At 42.1% G+C, this 20,628-nt stretch overlaps 1 protein-coding gene across 1 annotated transcript in view; it reads right to left on the minus strand.

Annotated features, from left to right (window-relative positions):
- Positions 1 to 20,628, minus strand: part of LOC140204096 (eukaryotic translation initiation factor 3 subunit E-A) — a 210,396-nt gene that overhangs the window by 167,397 nt on the left and 22,371 nt on the right. The window contains exon 3 of the mRNA XM_072270472.1: positions 9,588 to 9,705. Coding sequence (XP_072126573.1) covers positions 9,588 to 9,705 — 118 coding nt within the window. The remainder of the gene's footprint in view (positions 1 to 9,587; positions 9,706 to 20,628) is intronic.

Genomic DNA, 20,628 nt, shown 5'->3' on the forward strand with positions numbered 1-20,628 from the left:
ACGCACTCACCACTCTCTGCGTAAAAAACTTAACCGACTTCTCCTCTATACCTACTTCCAAGCACCTTAAAACTGTGCCCTCTCATGTTAGCCATTTCAGCCCTGGGAAAAAGCCTCTGACTATCCACATAATCAATGCCTCTTATCATCTTATACACATATTTGGTGATAATGGAGATAAAAAGAAATAACTTCATGCCAGAAAAAAATGTACGAGCATTTGGACAACGTGGGCCTTAAATTGCTCTAATTGTTAGTACATAATTCAAAAGTATTTAAAGGTTTGTCTGCTGAGAGGAGGCTTGTTTAATGTGAGCTTGACAAGCTCGGGCTCCATCCCACTGAATTGTCTGTTCCACATGTGAATTATGTTAATTTAATTGTAAAGCAATGAATCTTTTAAAATCAATGTGAGATTTTGGTTACATCAGATGCTCAGGTTGCTTTTGATTTTCCAGGAATCCTAAAGAGCTGTAGAATGATTGCAAACAAATTTTGCTGTCAAACACTGGTCACAATTCCCAGAATCTTCAGTAAGAAAATTATCTAGTTATTAGATGATAGCAATCCCAATGAAAAATAATCTTTTTTACAAATGTTAATATTTATATCTTCATTTATTTAAGTTAACAAAGATCTAGTATGTGATTATACACCTTTAAAATAGGCTGAACTGGAGGCTGTCAGAAGGTATGACCATTTCTCATGTTTTCTTACAACAGGGAAGGCGCCTTTGCCCCATTGAGTCTGTGCCAGCTCTTACAGCAATTCCGTCACTCGTTTCTCAGCAACCCACACTCTCACACATGCCCATTATCACCCTGCTGATTCTCCTGCCACACACCTACACAAATCATTCAGCCCATGCACTACCTGGCAAACCCTGCTTGTGAGCCTGTCCTCTGCAGATGCTCCCACACTGATAAAAAGGTGATGTCATCCACACATGACCTCAGCACAGTGCAGACTACCAAGACAATACATGACGCCTGGGCAAACAGAGTGGATACTTGGTGCCAAGTTACAAGATTCAGGGAGCAAAGTGCGCACGGCCATTGCTGGGAATTAAAGCACTCTCACCACCTGGATCCTGCAATGGTGTCATCAGCTCCTATTAGATAGATACAATGGAAGTGGATGTCTGCCCTGCTGTTTGGCAGCACTGCTCTCTTAGCCTAAAGATTTTTCCATGTCAATAAGCTTAATGATGGTTGCTAGCCATTGAGCTTATCGACTCTCAGGGTTGAGGAGAGTTGTGCAGCCAAACAAAGAGACCTACCTCCCAATGGCCCACATACACTGTACTAGCTAAGGTACAGACCTCACTCTCAGAGCTTAGCATCAAGAGCCACATCACCCACCCTGAGACTGTTCAACACCAGTCCCCTTCCCCCGCCCCACCCATAATCCACACCTTAATTAATGTAGGGCTACCATCAGAGCACTAAGCCTCAACCTGGTTCCTGAAACAGCAGCCGTCAGCAGCGGGGAGGGCAGGGGTTCACGTCTGCCCTATCACTAAAGTGTTTCCACAAGCTATGGATTCACTTTCAAGGACTCGTAATCTTACGTTCAATGTTTATTGCTTATTTTTTTTTTCTTTTGTATTTACACAGTTGTCACCTTTTGCACATTGGTTGTTTCAGCTATTCTATTATGTTTCTTAGATTTACTGAGTATACATACCAGAAAACAAATCTCAGGGTGAACATAGACGCACTCTGATAACAAATTTGCTTTAAGTTTTGAACAAATTCCACTAAGGTAACTCAGTGTAATCTCCACCAACAAGCAGCTGGGACAACAGGAAGGTATCCAATTCCTCTAGACACAGAAGACTTCCCAGACATTATCACTCAGGGCTACCTTCAGTTACATCTGAATAAGACTTGTGGATCTTGTGCCCTTCATTTCAAGTTATGTTTTAGCTCCAATTGTGGTTAATCAAACAGAAAACATTCTAGTCCTCCCACTGCCCATGTCTGATGTGGATTTGTCAAATCTACCAACGGCAAGGTCCTCCAGTCTGCGCTCCACCTTTGACCTGCTTACATACTACCATAGCCTCTCATTTGATCCCCTAAAATACAAGCTGTCAGTATCTCTTGGAGCCATGAATTCAATAAAAGATAAAGGTTAATGCATCTACTTTGAAGTCAATTTCAAAAATTATTGATCCATTTTGTTTATACCAGTCACTCACAAGTAAAAATTATTAATGTTCATAATCGGAAACATCAATTAACTCAGGGATCTTACTGAACAAGATTTTGAAGGTTACTGATAAAAATATTTTAACAAAATGCACCACTTTTAAATTTGGAAATAAAAATCATGTACTTCTGCAATATCTTTTGCAACCTCAGAACATCTCAGCCAAGTAAGTACTTTTCAACTGAAGTCTTTATTGTAAAATAGGAAACTTGGTTCTCAACTTGCACAGATCAAACTCCCGTAAACAACTAGAAGATATCAATCAATCTGTTTAATATGTTGACCAAGGCAAAAACGTTGGCCAGGAGGCCTAGGAATTTTTTTCCCCAGTTCTTCAAAGTAGTGATACATCCATCAAGAGAGCAGATGGGCCTCAGTGTAACCTTTTTCTGTAAAAAAAAAGGGCAATTCTAATAATGCAGCATTCTCTTAGTATTGTTCTGGAGAGTCAATCGAGATTTGTGTACTCAGAATCTCTATGTTGGATGTTAAACCAGTAACCTACTGATTTAAGTATATTATTCATTGAATCACAGCAATTAAGTAAACTAGATTTTATACATATCACATAAAATAAACTTAAATTAAGATAGATGCTGCTGAAGAGCATACACACAACCATTTAAGAAGTTTACTCTAGACCCCTCCCAGATTCTAACAGCCTGTTAAAAAAAAGATAAAGTTTCTGCCCCACTCACCTAACAAAATTATTCTCATGAACAGAATAAAAAATTACAACAAACCTCCCTGAAATAATCAGAATTAGACAGCTCATTTATTTATTCGAAGTTATCATGAAAACTAACTGAAGAGAACTGAAAGAGGCCCTTCTGCATCAGTCTTACTCTCCCAGCTCCATCTTCAAGGCCATGAAATTTTCTCCCTTTCAAGTTTACATCCTAAATCCTTTTTTCAAAGTTACTGAAACGTTTTCCCATTTCCATTTCAGGAACTGCATTTACAGTCAGAACAAAGGTAAAACCTCATTTATGTTTTGTCAGTTATATTAGAATTTTTACCTTTACAAATCTTTTATGGCAAGATGAACAAGAAGGGAGTGATTATCACAGCTTGTCCTCAGATATCATGAAGCTTAGGGGATTGAATTTCAAATGTTGGTAATACAGTACTGCAGCTGTAGATCTGTGGTTGTCACTTCAAGGAATTGGGAGAAACATTTTGACATTTTATAGTCAGGGTGTCTAAAGTGCTTTCTATTTGCATAATACCAGCAATAATAGCTAATACCTTAAACAGTAAGCCTGTCAAATTGAAAATCATCCAGTTTAGTTCAGTCAGCTTATGAATCACAATTCCTGAAAACATGCTGTAAAAACCAAAGCACTGAATAATTTACTTGACAAACCTGTAGGTTCCCTTGCATTGTTTTACTTAATTGCAAAATACCATAGAGAGCTATGCAGTGCACAGTAGGATAGTGAACATCCAGCAGCATGCCGATGTCCCTTACCTCAGGCATATTTTACGCTACTCCACTTGCCAATTACCAATCTTCAGTAACATCTCTTCTCCCCGCCATCAAGCAAATAGTTAAACAACCTTACTCATGAAACAATGATTGTTTTACACTGCCAGTACTTTTTAAAATCATACACACAAACAACTGAGTTCCCTTTAAGATGTCCAAATACTTTCAAAGCCCTTTGATTGCCCCTTACTCAATGGAATGAAGAATGATCACCATGATCTGCAAATCAATCTTCTCATCAACTCTAACCCCAGAAGTATTCAGCCTTGATGCAACTGGTCATGCAGTTACTGATCATTTCCAACCACATTAGAACAAGACACCATTTGTATTGCCGAAACCTAATGGGACTTTCACAGTGACAACAAATACAGGGATTGCAATGATGAGCAATGTGTATTAGTGACTTAAAGGAAGGAAATAAATATATGCTGGCCAGATTTGTGGATGACACCAAAATAGTGGGAATGCAAGATGCATGCAATTTACAGACATGTATTGATGGGGTAAGTAATTGGAAAACAAAATTAGCAAATGGGGTATAATGTGAAAAAATGAGGTTGTTTATTTTGGAAGGAAGAACAGAATATTAAACAAATTGTGAAGAACTGCAGAAAGCTACAACACAAAAGGATTTGGAAATACATATACATGAAACACAGAAAGCACACAGCAGTGCAACAAACAATAGGAAAGATTGAGAGACTACTAGCCCTGAATTCAGTGATTAAGTATAAAATTCAATAAGTCCTGCAATTGTACAGGATTATAGCAAGACCACGTTTACAATGTTGTGAATAGTTTTGTTTTTCCTATTTGAGAAAGTGATACAGATCCAGATTTCAATTTCTCAAGCTCACGGAAGAGAAAAGTTAACATTATGAATCTCAAATAAATAAATGTTAGCGCACCCAGAAACTCAGCAGGTATTAACCTGACAACCTAATTGGTACAAAGTTAGTAAAGTGGGGAAGAGAAAATTAACATAACATTGCCAGAATGATAAACTGAAGATAAATTGTATAAATTGACAAATTGCAAAATTTACAGAAGGCCATATATAATTACAAAGCCAAAGCTAATTGGAGAGTGAAGATAATCCAGTAATTCTACTCCTATGCAAGATTGGTGACGATGTTATGATTAAGACTGATTTATGTATGCATTATATGTGACCATCTTCCACTCGTGACATTTTTTCAGAGGAAACTTCCCTGCTTTTACTGGGAACTGCAAATTCTGTCTTCTCCGCACTTTAAATGGACTAAAAGTAAACTAACTTTATATAGAATACTGCTCAGAATGAAACATGTGCGATGTTGACATCTAACACAGGTTGTCAGTGTTGTTTATAAATATCGTTTAAATTATGAACTGCAAGACTTTGATTACAGAAGCATCAAGTTATAGATGAGGAAACTGCAACTCTAATTCTCTTTTCATTACAAGCTCAATAAAGCTAAATAGACGACATGACTTTAGTGTGCCTGGGAGCTTAGTCCAGTGTGTTTTCATTAGCCTTAACTTGTGCAGTTTAAGGTAATTTGTCCACTCTACCAGGCCATCAACATACAAAAACAAACCAAGTGTGACAACCCCAAACAACAAAACATCAGCAGCTCACAATTTCCATTCACACCAAGATGAGCAAAACCAATCAAACCGTTAAAGGTTAAATGGGTAGGTGATAGCATCTGCATATTTTAGATCATGGTATAAAATACAGGGTTAATACAATTGCTTAATGCAGATTACAATATTCCATACAAACCTTTTGTGAAACAGCAATAAACTTAATTATTCTTTAAGGCCATAGACATAGGAGAAGAAATAGGCCATATGGTCCAGAGTTTGCTTGGGCAAATCCATTATGGCTGACCCATTCTCCCTCTCAACCCCATTGTCTCGCCTTCTCCTCATAAACTTTGACGCCCTGACTAATCAAGAACTGTCAACCTCCACTTTAAACATACTCAATGCCTTGGCCTCCAAAATGCATAACCATACACTTCCCTACACAATATTCCATCTACCACTTCTTTGTCAATTTTCCCAATCCATCCAAGTCCTTCTGCAGGCTCCTTGCTTCCTCAACACTACCTTCCCCTCCACCTATCTTCGTATAATTGGAAAGCTAGCCACAAAGCCAGAAATTCCATCATCCAAATCACTGACATATGACTTGAAAAGAAGTGTCCCCATACCAACCCCTGTGGCCCTGTGGAACACCACTAGCCATCACCAGACAACCAGAAAAGGCCCCCTTTATTCCCAGTCTTTGCCTCCTGCCAGCCAGCCAGCCAATTTTCTATCCACGCTAGTTAGTATCTTTCCTGTAATACTCTGGGCTCTTGTTAAACTGCCTCATTTGCAGCATCTTGTCGAAGGTCGTCTGATAATCCAAGTACACAACATCCTCTGACTGTCCCTTTGTCTATCCTGCATGCTACTTCCTCAAAAACATTCCAACAGATTTGTCATGCAAGATTTCCCCTAAAGGAAACCATGCTGACTGTAGCAACTACTTGAAAACAAACTAAAAGAGGTGAAGTGAGGGGGTATCGCATTGTATGATGTGCTTCCAATTAAGTGAATTTCAAGTCAAAAAAGTATGTTTAATCCTTTATTATGACTCTTCCGTAATTCATGTAAAACGAAAATGAGACAACGTAATTGGATCAAATTCAAACAAAGATGAGCAGTCAACAAAAAGAATGCACCCTTTACTCACCCTCTCTCTACATCGCCATGCAGATGAACAGGAGACTATATTTAGCAACTGAAGCTGCCCAGAATGGCTAGAAGACCAAAATTTTCCCTGCAGAAATGGGATGCAGGGGATTTGTTGCTACATCTACGACCAGTCTATTGAAAAAGATGGGGGCGAGGGGTCACTTCCTCCAACAAGCAATCAAGTCCTTGTCAAATGCAGAAGAAAGCAGCAATTGGATTTGGATTAAAAGGAAAGACAACAACTGGGCTGCAAGATGAAGACAGGAAGGTATGGAACTGAGGGGGGTGTATCTGGGATGGCAGGCAGCACCGTTGAGCCCTCTGGAGACGTCAAAGAAGGAGGGTGCCCACCTGATGACCCCAATGACGTATCTACCCTCCCTCCTTGTCACCACTCCAAGCCCACTGCCAACATCGAGAGTGCCGACTTACCATAGGGATTGAAACATCAAGTCCTAGTAGCTCTACTGCTCTACTACATATTTCTACCACCACTCCACGTGACAAATGACCTTAATCCAGAGTGAGGATGTGCAACACAAATACAACACAGAAAGACAATAAGGAGATACATGGCTCTTACACTGACTTTGGCCTATTTTATCAAGTGCCTCTAAGTACTCTGAAACCTCATCTTTAGTAATGGACTCCAAAATCTTTCTAACCACTTAAGTTAGGCTAATTGACTTACAATTTTCTTTCTTCTGCCTCCAACCCTTCTTAAACAGTGGAGTGACATTTGCTATTTTCCAGTCCTCCAGAACCATTTCAGAATCTAATGATTCTTGAAAGATTATTACTAATGTCTCCACAATCTCTTCAGTTACCTCTTTTAGAACTCTGGGGTGTAGTTCATCTGGTTCAGGTGACCGATCTACCTTCAGACTTTTCAGCTTCCAAAGCACTTTCTCCTTAGTAATAGTAACTACACTCACTTCCGCCCTGACACTGTCGCATTACTGTCTTCCATACTAACGCAAAATTCTTAAGTTCATCCACCAATGCTCAGTCCCCTATTACTAACTCTCCAGCATCATTATCCAGCAGTCCAATATCCACTTTTACCCTTCTCTTTTACCCTTTAAATATGTGAAAAAATTTTTGGTATCCTCTTTGATATTATTGGGTAGCTTACCTTCATATTTCATCTTTTCTCTCCTGATGACTTTTTATTTGCTTTCTGTTGGTTTTTAAAAGCTTCCCAATCCTCTAACTTACCACTAACACAGCACAGAAAAGATTTTGCTTCATGCATACTTTTGGGTGTATCTTGAAATTTAGGCGATTTCAAAAAAATGGTGCCTGATGGGGAAATTTCATGGTGCTGTTCATGAAAATCACCATGAAATTTCCCCATCAGGCACCATGTTTTTGAAGTCGCCTAAATTTGCTATTTCAATTCATAATTCATCAATTAAAATGTTGCCCACAATGTACACAGGAACATTTTCTATCTTGTCCAGACAGGCCTAGGCATGCCTAAGCAGGGCAGATGCAGCATGGCAGGACAGGTTTTAGAAAGGCTATAAATGTCTGAAGGATTTCAATATTTGAGACAGATGTTTCCTAGAATAACTGATGCCCAGGATTAAGACAGGCATTTTTATTGGTCCACAAATCAAACAGGTCATCAACGACAGGCAACTCGAAGGATTTCCAGTAGGACGGAAGAAAATCACACAGAAGGCACTCAAGGATGTTGCTGAACCTTTTCTTGGCAATTACAGAGCAAACTACCTGCAGCTGGTTGACAACGTGCTTCAAGCATACAAAACCATGAAGTGCAACATGTCACTAAAGATTCATTTTCTGCATTCCCATTCAGACTCCTTTCCTGCAAATCTTGGTGCTGTCAATGACAAACATGATGAAAGGTTTCACCAGGACACTGTGGTCATGGAGAAACAGTATCAGGGCAACAGGAATCCACCAGTGCTGGCTGATTATTATTGGACACTTAAGCAAGAAAGCTCAGACACTGAGCACAAATGAAAATCATCAACAATATATTTTAGCTTAGTTGAACTATTGCAAAGCATCAGCACCATTATGCAATTAACTGCATTATTTTCAATAAAAGTTAATTTCTTGTTTCTCCAAATATAAGTAGTCTGAAATTACGTGTTCAGTTTCAAGCAATCATAAACCAAAAAAAACTTCAAGGAAGCAACACTTTCAAAAAAATTTGTTATCCAGTATAATTTTTGCCATATTATATGCCCTTTCTTTTCATTTAATGCTGTCTTTGACTTCCTTTGTTAGCTATGGTTGCCTCATCCTCCCTTTAGCACACTTCATCTTTAGGGTGTATCTATCCTGCGCCTTCCAAGTTGCCCCAAGAAACTACAGTCATTACTGTTCTGTCATTATCCTTGCTGGTGTCCCCTTCCAATCAACTTTGACCACTCCTCTCTCATGGCTCTGTAATTCTCTTTACTCTACTGTAATACGGATAACTCTGACTCCCTCTCAAACTGGGTTTATAATATGATAGAATTCAGGGTGAATTCTATCATATTATGATCACTATCTCCTAAGGGTTCATTAACCTCAAGCTTCTTAATCAAATCTAGTTCATTACAGAACCCTTCGTGGGCTCAAACACAAGCTGACTTTGAAAAAAAAAAGCATCTCAAAAGCCTTCTACAAATTTCTTCTTTTGGGATCAGAACCAATCTGATTTTCCCAACCTACCTGCATATTGAAATCCTCTATGAGTATCATAACATTGACTTTTCTGTCTCCCATTGCAATTTCTATCCCACATCCTAGCTACTGTTCGGAGGCCTGTACATAACTCCCATTAGTGTCTGTTTTAACTCTTGCAGCATCTTCACTCTACCTACAAGGATTCTATACTTTCCAATCCTACGTCATCACTTTCTAAGATTTGATTTCATTTTTCACTAACAAAGCAACCCCACCACCTCTGCCTACCGGCCTATCCTTTCAATACAGTGCACTTTTAATAAGATTAACCATATCCAACTCCAGAATATTTATTTTATTTTATTTACTTATTTAGAGGGCTTTTAGGATTAATCATAGTCAGGTAGCTGATCATCATGTTCATCCTTCAAAGTTTAGGAACTTGGTTTAAAAACATCTCCATTTGACTTCCATAAATAACTGCAAGGTATATAGTGCATACCTGGTGGGCTGCATTTGCCTTGTAGTTTCTGGGTCCTCAAACATCTTCACAATTGGTTCCGTTTCTGACTGGAGTTGTTTCAGTTGTGCAACCACAGTTGTACGCTTTTCCCTCAGAGCTAAAAATACAAAGAGGTCTTCCTTTACCCAAATGGTCAGAGATGAACTTTGATAAAAATAAAATCCTCTAACTTATGACAACTAACTTGTCTTAGATTTGAAACATTACATTCACGCCTTATTAAGTGGGGCATGGGAAAACAATAACTTTAAAGACTAAGTGTTCTCTCAACACTCAGGCTTGCCCTGTGTTGTCAGGACCATTTCCTCAAGAAAAACAGGTCTGTTATAAATAATGAAAACCCTCAACCAGTAGCATCTGCAAAAAGAGAAACAGTTAATGCTTCATGTCAAAGACCCTTCAGCAGACTCTGACAAAGACCCTGAAATATTAACTCTGTTTCACTTTCCACAGATGCTGCCAGACCTCCCGAGTGCTTCCAGTATTTTCAGTTTTTTTTCTGCAGCTTTTCATTTTGGAAAAAAAACACAATTCTGTTACCATTTTGGATACACAGGACTCATATTTGATAACTGGCCTAAAGTTTACCCAGACGCTACTGAGAATCAATCACACCAAAGTTGAAATTTCAAAGTTATTTTGCTCTCTGTAAAGTACTTGGGACATTGTGAAGTTGGTAAAGATGAATAAGAATGAGTGTACCCTTTTCTCCTGTGGTTTTCAGTATGGAATAATATTGTGATACAGCTAAATAAAAGGCATTTCTCCCTCAAAGGATTTTTCTGCAAGCATTCATTTTAAAAATAAAACCCACTTTATGTTCACATTACATACATATCATCATTCCGTGTGTTTCAGAAACTGACATACCACAATGTGGAAGATTAATGCAGATCCTGCTTCTTCTCACTGCTGCTTGCAATACTGAAATACTACTGGCCTCCCATGATTGCTTAATCAAGTGCTGTTAAGTGTGAGATCAATCATGCTTAAAATTGCTTGCAGCCTCTAAGTGCACAGCAAAAATTACTCAGTATTTTTCTATTTGGTTCTGAAATAAGTAAAGAAACACTTAAGAGCATTTAGATGGTGAACTTTGCTAAGGTGTCTGGCACTGATTTCACTGCATTTACCATCAAACACTTCATGTTGAAAACTTTTAAGACTTGAAATCCTGAAGCGAGAGTAATAATGAGTATTAAACACTAAAGCATGTTGGAAATCAGAAACTCAAATCTTATAAGTCATTGCTCAGCAGACTTGACTGTAAAAAGGCCAACGTGCATTCCTAGAGATTTCAAGCAGTTAAGCAACAGAACAAGAAATCAAAGTCGAGTTTATTGTCATAAACACAATACATGGTTAAATACAATATATACACAGGTGCAATGAAAATCTTACTTGCAGCAGCATCAAGGCACAAAGCATCCAATTTTTACAAGAAAATACAGTTAGAACATAAAAAGAAAGTCCATTTTTGTGCAAAGTAGTCAAGGTGGCTGCTGAAATGTAGTGATCAGGGTTTTACCAGTAGGTTCAAGAGACAAACAGGTGAAGTGAAGAAGCTGTTCTTGAAATTGAAGGTGTGATACTTCAGGCCTGCCCGATGTTAACTATGAATGGCCTGACCGTGGGCATCTTTGATGATAGACGTTGCCTTCCTGGAGATACTATCAATAGTTGGGAGCAACACACCCATGGTGTACTGGGGAGAGTGCACCACTCTCTGCAGCTTATGATCCTGTGCATTCAAATTGCCAGACCAGACCATGATGCAAGCAGAATTTTCAATGACAAGCCATACCTCCTTAATTCCTGATAAAGTAAAGATGCTGGCATGCTTCATTATGATTGCATTAACGTGCTGGGCCAAGGAAAGGTCATCTAATATGTTAAAGTCCAGAAATTACAGCTGCTGATCCCAAAATGCAGACTGGCAAATGTTCGCCCACCACACACCAACAACGTTCATACTGTAAATCATACCAGATTGTCAACTTCCAACAAAGAATGCAAACATAAAATGATCAAATCTCCCCCATGAGTCCTGTGAAATGGAGAAAACAGCAGTGAGCTTGTGCTCTGGATCACTGTGTCAGTGAAGCTGCAAAAAGGTCAAACATCTCTCCAGTGTTGGGGTTCAAGTGAAATGGAATCATTTTTGGGAACTGATAACTGACCAGCAAAGGGTAGTTAAAACCCAACAAACATTTTTTTCATAAGTTTAATTAAAACAGTCACAAAAACAATCTAAACTAAGAACACTCACCAAGTCAGGCTACTTCTGTGCAGATGACAAAAATAATTTTCAGGTCAGGCACTTTTTAGAATGCATCTTCAAGCCGAAATGTTTACATTAACATGTAGTAAAGTATCTTTGAGCAGAAACGTTAACTCCAAGTTTCTAACTCTAAGGAACATGCCGAATGCTTTCAAGTACTTTCTGCTCTAAGATTTTATTTCAAAATTTAAGCATCTATCTTTTTTTGACATGGAAAAATGGTTATTATATATGTAACCCTCAGGCTCGGGCAGCACGTGTTCGTCTAGGGGAGGACAACTTCTGGCCCCGCCAATCTGAGAAATCTCGTTTGTGTGGATGCTGCGTGATGTGTTGCCTGGTTACAAATCCGAACCACAAAGTACCGGACAGTACACCGTATGCAATTAACTAACTGAACTTTACAAATCTTAATCTGAATATAGGGATAGTAAAGAAAATAAAAAGAAAAAGGGCCCATTTTAAGAGAAAAGTCAAAAGTGCACTTTGGAGCTCACAAATATGGCCATTCATCGACCATCGATCTCCTCCAAGTGTCGCCGACCTTCAGACCCTCGCTCCCGGTCCACTCCGTCCAGTGATCTACCAGCTCTCTCCACACGTCTTCTTTCTTCTCCTCCCGCCGACCAAAGACCGCGAAAATCTCTCTTCCAGACTCACAAGAAACAACAACAGCATTCCAAACCCCATTATCTCTTGTCATAACCCAAACATTGATGCTACAGATAAACCATTACATTTGCAGTGAAATCTTACAGCAAGCTACACTCTCCCCCCACAAATTTCGTCATGTCCTCATGACATTGAGATAATTCGCCAACCCTTCCTGCAAAACACAAAGTCCAACCCAGGTGTAAAGGGCAGTGACATAGCTCCCCAGAACAGTAAGGGTCACGCCCTGTTCCTCTGGTGCTACGTAGGCCAGCCTAATTCTCTGAGACCTCTGTACCCCCTCATCTAACTCTTCAGGTTCGGATACTACTGGGTGTTTCACCCATTGTTTATCTGGGGTATTCAGCTAAGATCCAGCACCTTTGGGACTAAAATTAGACGCTGTCGTGGACGTCCAGGGAGCATGGACACTGCCTGCCGTGGACTGTGTGGAGCATCCAAATCTTTACGTCATGTGCTGCAAGCCTGTACTGTGACTCATCTCGCACGTTGAGCGAGGCACAATCGGGTTGCTCGTTTCATTGCAAAACGTATTTGGAAAAGAGGACATAAGGTGCTCAAGGAGCCCAGGATACCGACAGCCGGGACGTTCTGCAAGCCAGATCTTGTTATTCGATCTGGTCCGGCTGCAGTGATTATGGATATAGCAGTCCCGATGAAAGAACCGCTGTCGGACACCTGAGTGTCCAAACGACAGAAGTACGACGAGTCCTCTGTTCAGCGGGCCATCAAAGACTTTTTGGTCAACATTGGTTGGGACATCTCGACGGTGAGGTATGAGCCTGTTGTCATTGGTTACCATGGACTTATGTTTCCTCGCTCGTCTTCTGCGTTGACATCATATGGACTATCTCGGACTGAGCTGGCCGACGCCACTCTATTGGTCATTCGTGGGTCGCTGGTGTGTTGTGATGTCTATATGCGGGGGGCGGGGGTTGGGCACGGGCACCCTCGGGATGCACACGACTGGATGATGTGAACTCTGTATAGGGATTCCTGAATTGTCTGACTCTCAGATTTATTAACACTTTTGCATATCTCAGATTGTAATGACATGGTAATTTGCTTATGCTGACTCCACTTGCTCTTCTTGTTGATCTCCAGGGTCCCAAGCATGTCTAGCAAGGTCCGATTAAACCTCTCGGCTGGGGATCACCCTGCAGGTGATAGGGCGTGGTCCTCGACTTCTCGACTCCAAGCATGCCCAGTAACTCATGGATGAGTCTGCTCTCGAAATCCCGTCCCTGATCGCTAGTTATTTGCCTGGGGAGGCCATAATAAACTAAATACTTCTCCCATAACACTTTAGCCACCGTAGACACCCTCTAGTCCTTGGTAGGAAAAGCCTGAGCTTATCTGGTGTAGTGGTCCGTGATGACTAAGACATTCGCCATGTTGCTGGCTTCAGGTTCTATTGCCAAGAAATCCATACACACCAGGTCCAGAGGCCCCGCACTCTGCAAGTGGGACAAGGGAGCTGCCTGCGTAGGCAGTGTCTTCCGCCGTATGCATCGAATGCACAACTTGCAGTATTCTTTAATCTCTGACTTCATTCGGGGCCAGTATGCCAGGTCTCTGAGCAATCCATAGGTCTTTTCCGCCCCCAAATGCCCAGAATCATCATGAAGTGACTTATACTTCTCCAGCAGAACCAGCTGGCAACACCGGGGTCGGTCTGGGGGTGGCACGACCTGGTATAAGATCTGGTTCTTCAACTCCAACTACGGCCACTCTCGCAGTAATGGAGGCACCGACGCATGTTTCCTCTTCTCCGCCTGAGCCCCGTCTCCTTTTTTGATCACCACCCTGCTACGGGAAACTCAACCTGTGACTCAGCCCGCTCCGCTACGTTCTCCTCCTCCCTGACAGTATGGACAGGCCATGGCCCCGCTTCACCCGGGCACCAAAAGATGCTGGCAGTCCCACTACCATTAAGTCATTGCTAGTCTGAACAAAAACAAGGTCTGAACCTGCCATTTTATCAAAACGCCACGCTACGATCTCAACTTTGCCAATAGCTTTAATTGTACACAAAAATCGAATTAACAATTCATCTAGGGTACGATTATCCACTCCATTCAACACGCACATATTAGTTACCGGTAACCCCACGGAGGCGCACCACTGCTCCACCCCAGCAACAGCCATTCCAGCACAGATTTAAACACACAGCCCACTAGTTCAATGCTCAGGGCAATCACACAGCATCCAACGGAATCAATCCCAGACGAGCCCCCACAATTGTAACCCTCAGGCTCGGCCAGCACGTGTTTGTCTAGGGGAAGACAACTTCTGGCCCCGCCAATCTGAGAAGTCGCGTTTGTGTGGATGCTGAGTTAATTTGCTCTGTTACAAATGCGCACCGCAAAATATCAGACAGTACACCATATGCAATTAACTTATTGAACTTTATAAATCTTAATCTAAATATAGGGTTAGTAAAGAAAATAATAGGGATGGCAAAAGACACCTTCACGAGAATGAAGAGTATTCTGACCAATACTAAACTAGGTATAACAACCCACCTCAGAGTACTGAAATGTTACATTTATCCAGTTATGTTATATGGCTCGGAATGTTGGACAATATCTAGTAACATGAGGAAACGAATTGTAGCAGCAGAGTTGTGGTTTTTGAGGAGGATGCAAAGAATATCATGGACAAAACGAATCTCTAACGAGGATGCCATGAACAGAGCAAGCACAAAAAGAGAAATAATGTATGAGATCATGAAAAGGCAACGTAACTTCATTGGACGTGATTAGGAAAGAGGAGTTAGAATGCACGGTAATTATGGGAAAGATTGAAGGGAAGAAAGCAAGAGGAAGACAAAGATAAATGACGATGGAGACAACAGCCAGAGAACTGGAAATTGATGAGTTGATCCACTTGACCCGAAACAGGAGTGTGTGGGCCATGGCAGTCAAAGCTCAAACTGGGCATGGCACCTGATGATGATGAAAGAAAATAAAAAGAAAAAAGGGCCCATTTTAACAGAAAAGTCAAAAGTGCACTTTGGAGCTCACAAATATGGCCATTCATCAACCATCGACCTCCTCCGAGTGTCGCCAACCTTCAGACCCTCGCTCCCGGTCCACTCCATCCGGTGATCTACCAGCTCTCTCCACACGCATCTTCCTTCTCCTCTCACTGACCAAAGACCGCGAAAATCTCTCTTCCAGACTCACAAGAAACAACAACAGCATTCCAAACCCCGTTATCTCTAGTCATAACCCAAACATTGCTGCTACAAAGAAACCATTACATTAGCAGTGAAACCTTACAGAGAGGCCATTACATTGGCAGTGAAACCTTACAGTACGCTACACATACATGGACTCAAGTTTGAGATAATTGTCACTCAACCATATATGAACACCGCCAAACAAAACAGCGTTATCCTAGGGCTAAGGTGCAAAACACAGTACCAACAGTAATACACAGTACAAGGCATACAGTGGCATGCGAAAATTTGGGCACCCCCATCAAAATTTCTGTTACTGTGAATAGCTAAGTGAGTAAAAGATGAAATGATTTCCAAAAGGCATAAAGTTAAAGATGACACATTTCTTTAATATTTTAAGCAAGTAAACTTTATTTTCATCTTTTACAGTTTCAAAATAACAAAAACGGAAAAGGGCCCCAAGCAAAAGTTTGGGCACCCTGCATGGTCAGTACTTAGTAACACCCCCTTTGGTAAGTATCACAGCTTGTAAACACTTTCTGTAGCCAGCTAACAGTCTTTTAATTCTTGTTTGGGGGATTTTCACCCATTCTTCCTTGCAAAAGGCTTCTAATTCTGTGAGATTCTTGGGCCGTCTTGCATGCACTGCTCTTTTGAGGTCTGTCCACAGATTCTCCATGAAGTTTAGGCCAGGGGACTGTGAGGGCTATGGCAAAACCTTCAGTTTGCGTCTCTTGAGGTAGTTCATTGTGGATTTTGAGGTGTGTTTGGGTTCATTATCCTGTTATAGAAGCCATCCTCTTTTCATCTTCGGCTTTTTTGTTGCTTCCAGAATTTGCTGGTATTTAATTGAATTCATTCTCCCCTCTACCAGTGAATGTTCCCCGTGCCACTGGCTGCAACACAAACCCAAAGCGTGATCGATCCACCCCCGTGCTTAACAGTTGGAGACGGGTTCTTTTCCTGAAATTCTGCACCCTTTTTTCTCCAAACATACCTTTGCTCATTGCGGACAAAAAGTTCTATTCAAAAGGTTCAAAGGAACACCTAGACAAGCCTGATGCATTTTGGAAACAGGTCCTGTGGACTGATGAAGTTAAAATAGAAACAGCTGTTTCCATATTTAATATCTTTATTTTTCCCTTTCAGGGTTCTTTTGAAGACCCTAACCTGGAGTTACACGCTGACTTCAGTCCTTTGCGGGAATGGGACCCGTTCTCAGGGTTCCATAACTGGCCATTGCTCAGCACGTCAAGGGTTTGGTCTGAGAGTCCAGCTCGAATTTGGAAGCCTAAGATCTCAGGGCTCTGGAGACGGGCGGATCGAAGGTCGGTGTCATGGCAGGAGACCCGTGTGTCATCCAGGGAGTCGGGATATCTGCTGTGGACCCAAAGATCTGAGATCTTTGCAATCTCCAGGCACAGAGCTCGAAAAAAGTGACATAACAGACTCTTAACATCATAAATCAGCAAGTTGTTTGTTATGTCTCCCCGCTCACTGGGGAAAAAAACAGAGATACCTCCTTCTCCCTTATTAGTGAGAGAGAGAGAGAATTTGCGGTATGCCAAATGCCGGATGAAAAGCGAAATCTTTGGGGTAACTGCAAGTCTGTTGCTTTGCTCACGCTGGGTGCTCGGTGGTGGTACCGATGCTTGCTTTTATATTTTGCCAGTGGGGGGAGGGGAAGTGTTGCTCGCTGCCGCTTACGCATGGGAAGGAGGGGAACTAGGGGGAGGACTTTGGGGCTCTTACGTTTATCTGTCATTCATTCTTTCGGGCACCTCTGTTTTCATTTCTCTGACATTATACTGGACCTTTGAACCTTTGAAGTTCTATTTACACACACAGTGGCAGGTGCCTGGAATGGGTTGATAGGCTGCCAGGTGTAGTAGTGGAAGCAGGTAGTGTAGTGGAGATTATGAGGCTTAAAGATGTACACATAAATCTAAAGGGAACATGAAGAGGACATTTAGTATAAATTGGCATCACGATTGGCCAAACATCATGGGCTAAATGGCCTGTTCAGAGCTGCATTTTCTTTGTTAAAGTTTGCAGATGTCATTAAAAATCTAAAGATAAGCTATCTCATTTTTATTCCGATGTATCTCCCTACTGTGATATATGTAATAATGGAGAAGCTTCATTAATTGATATGTTTTGAACTTGTCCATGTCTTGAAAAATATTGGAAGGAAGTTTTTCAAACTTTCTCTTTACTTTTCAAAGTCAATTTTAAGCCTAATCCTCTGACGGCCCTATTTGGTACTGTTGTTGGACAAGATATCAAGTTGAAGACATCAGATTTACATATTTTGGCCTTTAGTTCTCTTATAGCTTGGAGGGCGCTTTTGTTTAAATGGAAAGATATTTCTCCTCCTACTCATGCTCAATGGTTATGTGATGTTATGTCATGCTTAGATTTAGAGAAGATTCGTTGTTCGATTTCTGAATCTCGTCAAGACATTGTGGGGACCCTTTCTGAATTATTTTCAAAACTTTCAAAAACCTTAATTCATTGTTTAAATTTAGATGTTGGTTATTATTAATTTTTATTATACGAGAAGGTATTTTACCTTTTATTCTCCTTAATAAACAGCTTTAGTCTTGGTAGGGGTTAGATTTCTTTTGTAATAAAATGGTAATAATTTAGTATATTTCAATATAACTTTGATTAACCTACATGAATGAGATTGTTATCATGAATAGATATAATGTAATTGGTAGTTGTTTTTTTTCCAACTTTTATATATACTTTCTTGTACTCTGTATTCTTTTATGTAGAAACTAATAACAATATTGAAAGAGAGACATTAAAATATGTGGCATCGTAGACAGTAAATTGGATCTTGATCAGCTGGTTAAGTGGGCCCAGGAATGGCAAATGGAGTTTAATTCAAATAAGAGCAAATGCTGCACTATGGGAAGATAGAATGGTGAAGGCGGCTTTTAGCAGATTCAGAACCAGATTTAATATCACTGCCATATGCTATGAAATTTGTTGTTTTGCAGCAGCAGTACCATGCAATACATTAAAAATTACAATAAGACTATTGTAGTCGCGCTGATACGCAACGAGTGAAAGCAACACACAGAGTCGAGCAGTGTCTGGTTGAACTATTTACTGTTTAAATCCGCGTGCACTTAAGTGCCCGCTCTCAGCATCCCCTGCTCTTTATGGGGCGGAAGTGACATCAGCTTCTGGGTTGAGGTCTGCCCCACACTCAGAGCCCTCTTGGTTGCCACCGGCTGTGGACTCGCCCGCGACTAGTGGAGCCAGTTCAGTTGCCGCATGGGCAAGCCGCCACATGACCCAACCCCCAGAACCGGCGCTAGGAGGTGCAGAGTCCACAGCCTGCACACTGTCAGTTCTTTTAGGTGGTCGGCCTTGTCGTCATGGGGGTAGCACCGCAACCGGGCGTTCAAGGTCTAGATGCGACAGTTTGAGACGGTCAACGGTAAAAGTCTCTTCACGACTGCCGATGTCGAGAACACAGGTCGTTCCATTATAGCGCACCACCTTGTAGGGCCCTTCTTATGGTCGCTGCAGGAGTGGTCTGTGCACGCCTCGGCGAACGAAAACATTCTTGCTCTGTTATAGGTCCTTGGGCACGAAAGAGGGTGTTGTTCCGTGATGGGACGTCGGGACTGGGGAAAGTGTTCCAAGCCGCTCCCGTAGTTTAGTTAGGACTGCCGTAGGTGTGTCCTCCTGGCCATGGGGTGCTGGCACAAACTCACCGGGAACTGTGAGCGGGGCACCGTAAACCAGTTCGGCCGATGATGCGGCCAGGTCCTCCTTGGGTGCCATGCGGATGCCAAGCAGCACCCAGGGGAGTTCGTCAACTCAGTCTGGCCCTCAGAGACGTGCCATCAGGGCTGACTTCAAGTGCCTGTGGAAACGTTCCACCAGGCCGTTGGACTGCCACCCAGGTGGTAATCCGGGCTCTGGCGCACATCTCCATGGCCATGTCAGCGAGTGAGATATATTCCGGCCACCTCGTGAACCAGTCCACCATGGTGAACAGGTATCTCGCTCCTCCCGAAACCAGCAGTGGGCCGACGATGTTCACATGGACATGTTCAAACCTTCTATGTGTCGGCTGGAAGGGTTGCAGTGGGGCCCTCACGTGCCTCTGGATTTTGGAGGTTTGACAGTGCGTGCATATCCTGGCCCAGTGCCCAACCTGCTTGTGCAGGAAGTGCCACACAAACCTGTCTGCAATCAGCCAGGTGGTCCCCCGGATGGAAGAGTGGGCTAAACCATGCAAGGCGTCGAAAACGCTGCGCCTCCAAGCGGTCAGGACATTGGGCCGAGGTTGCCCGGTGGACACATCACAAAGGGGCTCATTACCTTCAGGCCCAATGGGTATGTCTTCGAGGCAGAGTCCTGACACTGCGGTTTGGTACGCCAGCATCTCACCATCCAGTCATTGTGCCTTAGCTAACGCCGCATAATCCACCCCCAGAGACAGAGAGTGCACTGATTGGACAGAGGTGTGTGACAGCATGTCGGCCACCACTTTGTTCTTCCCGAAGATGTGCTTGATCGTGGTGGTAAACTCCGAGATGTACAACAAGTGGCGTTGCTGGCGGCCCGACCACGGGTCTGACACTTTGGCAAACGCGAAAGTGAGGGGCTTGTGGTCTGTGAAGACCGTAAACCCCCTTGCCTCCAGGAAATACCTGAAGTGCCAGATGGCAAGGTACAGGGCCAGCAGCTCCCTGTTGAAAGCGCTGTACTTAAGTTCCTAGGGTCGTAGGTGCCAGCTGAAAAAAGTGAGCGGCTTCCACTGGCCTTCGATGAGCTCCCCGAGCATGCCACCAACTGCTGCGTCGGAGGCATCCACAGTGAGGGCAGTGGGGACGTTGACCCGGGGGTGGACCAGA

Source organism: Mobula birostris, chromosome 1, assembly GCF_030028105.1.
Source record: "Mobula birostris isolate sMobBir1 chromosome 1, sMobBir1.hap1, whole genome shotgun sequence".
Lineage (NCBI taxonomy): Eukaryota > Metazoa > Chordata > Chondrichthyes > Myliobatiformes > Myliobatidae > Mobula > Mobula birostris.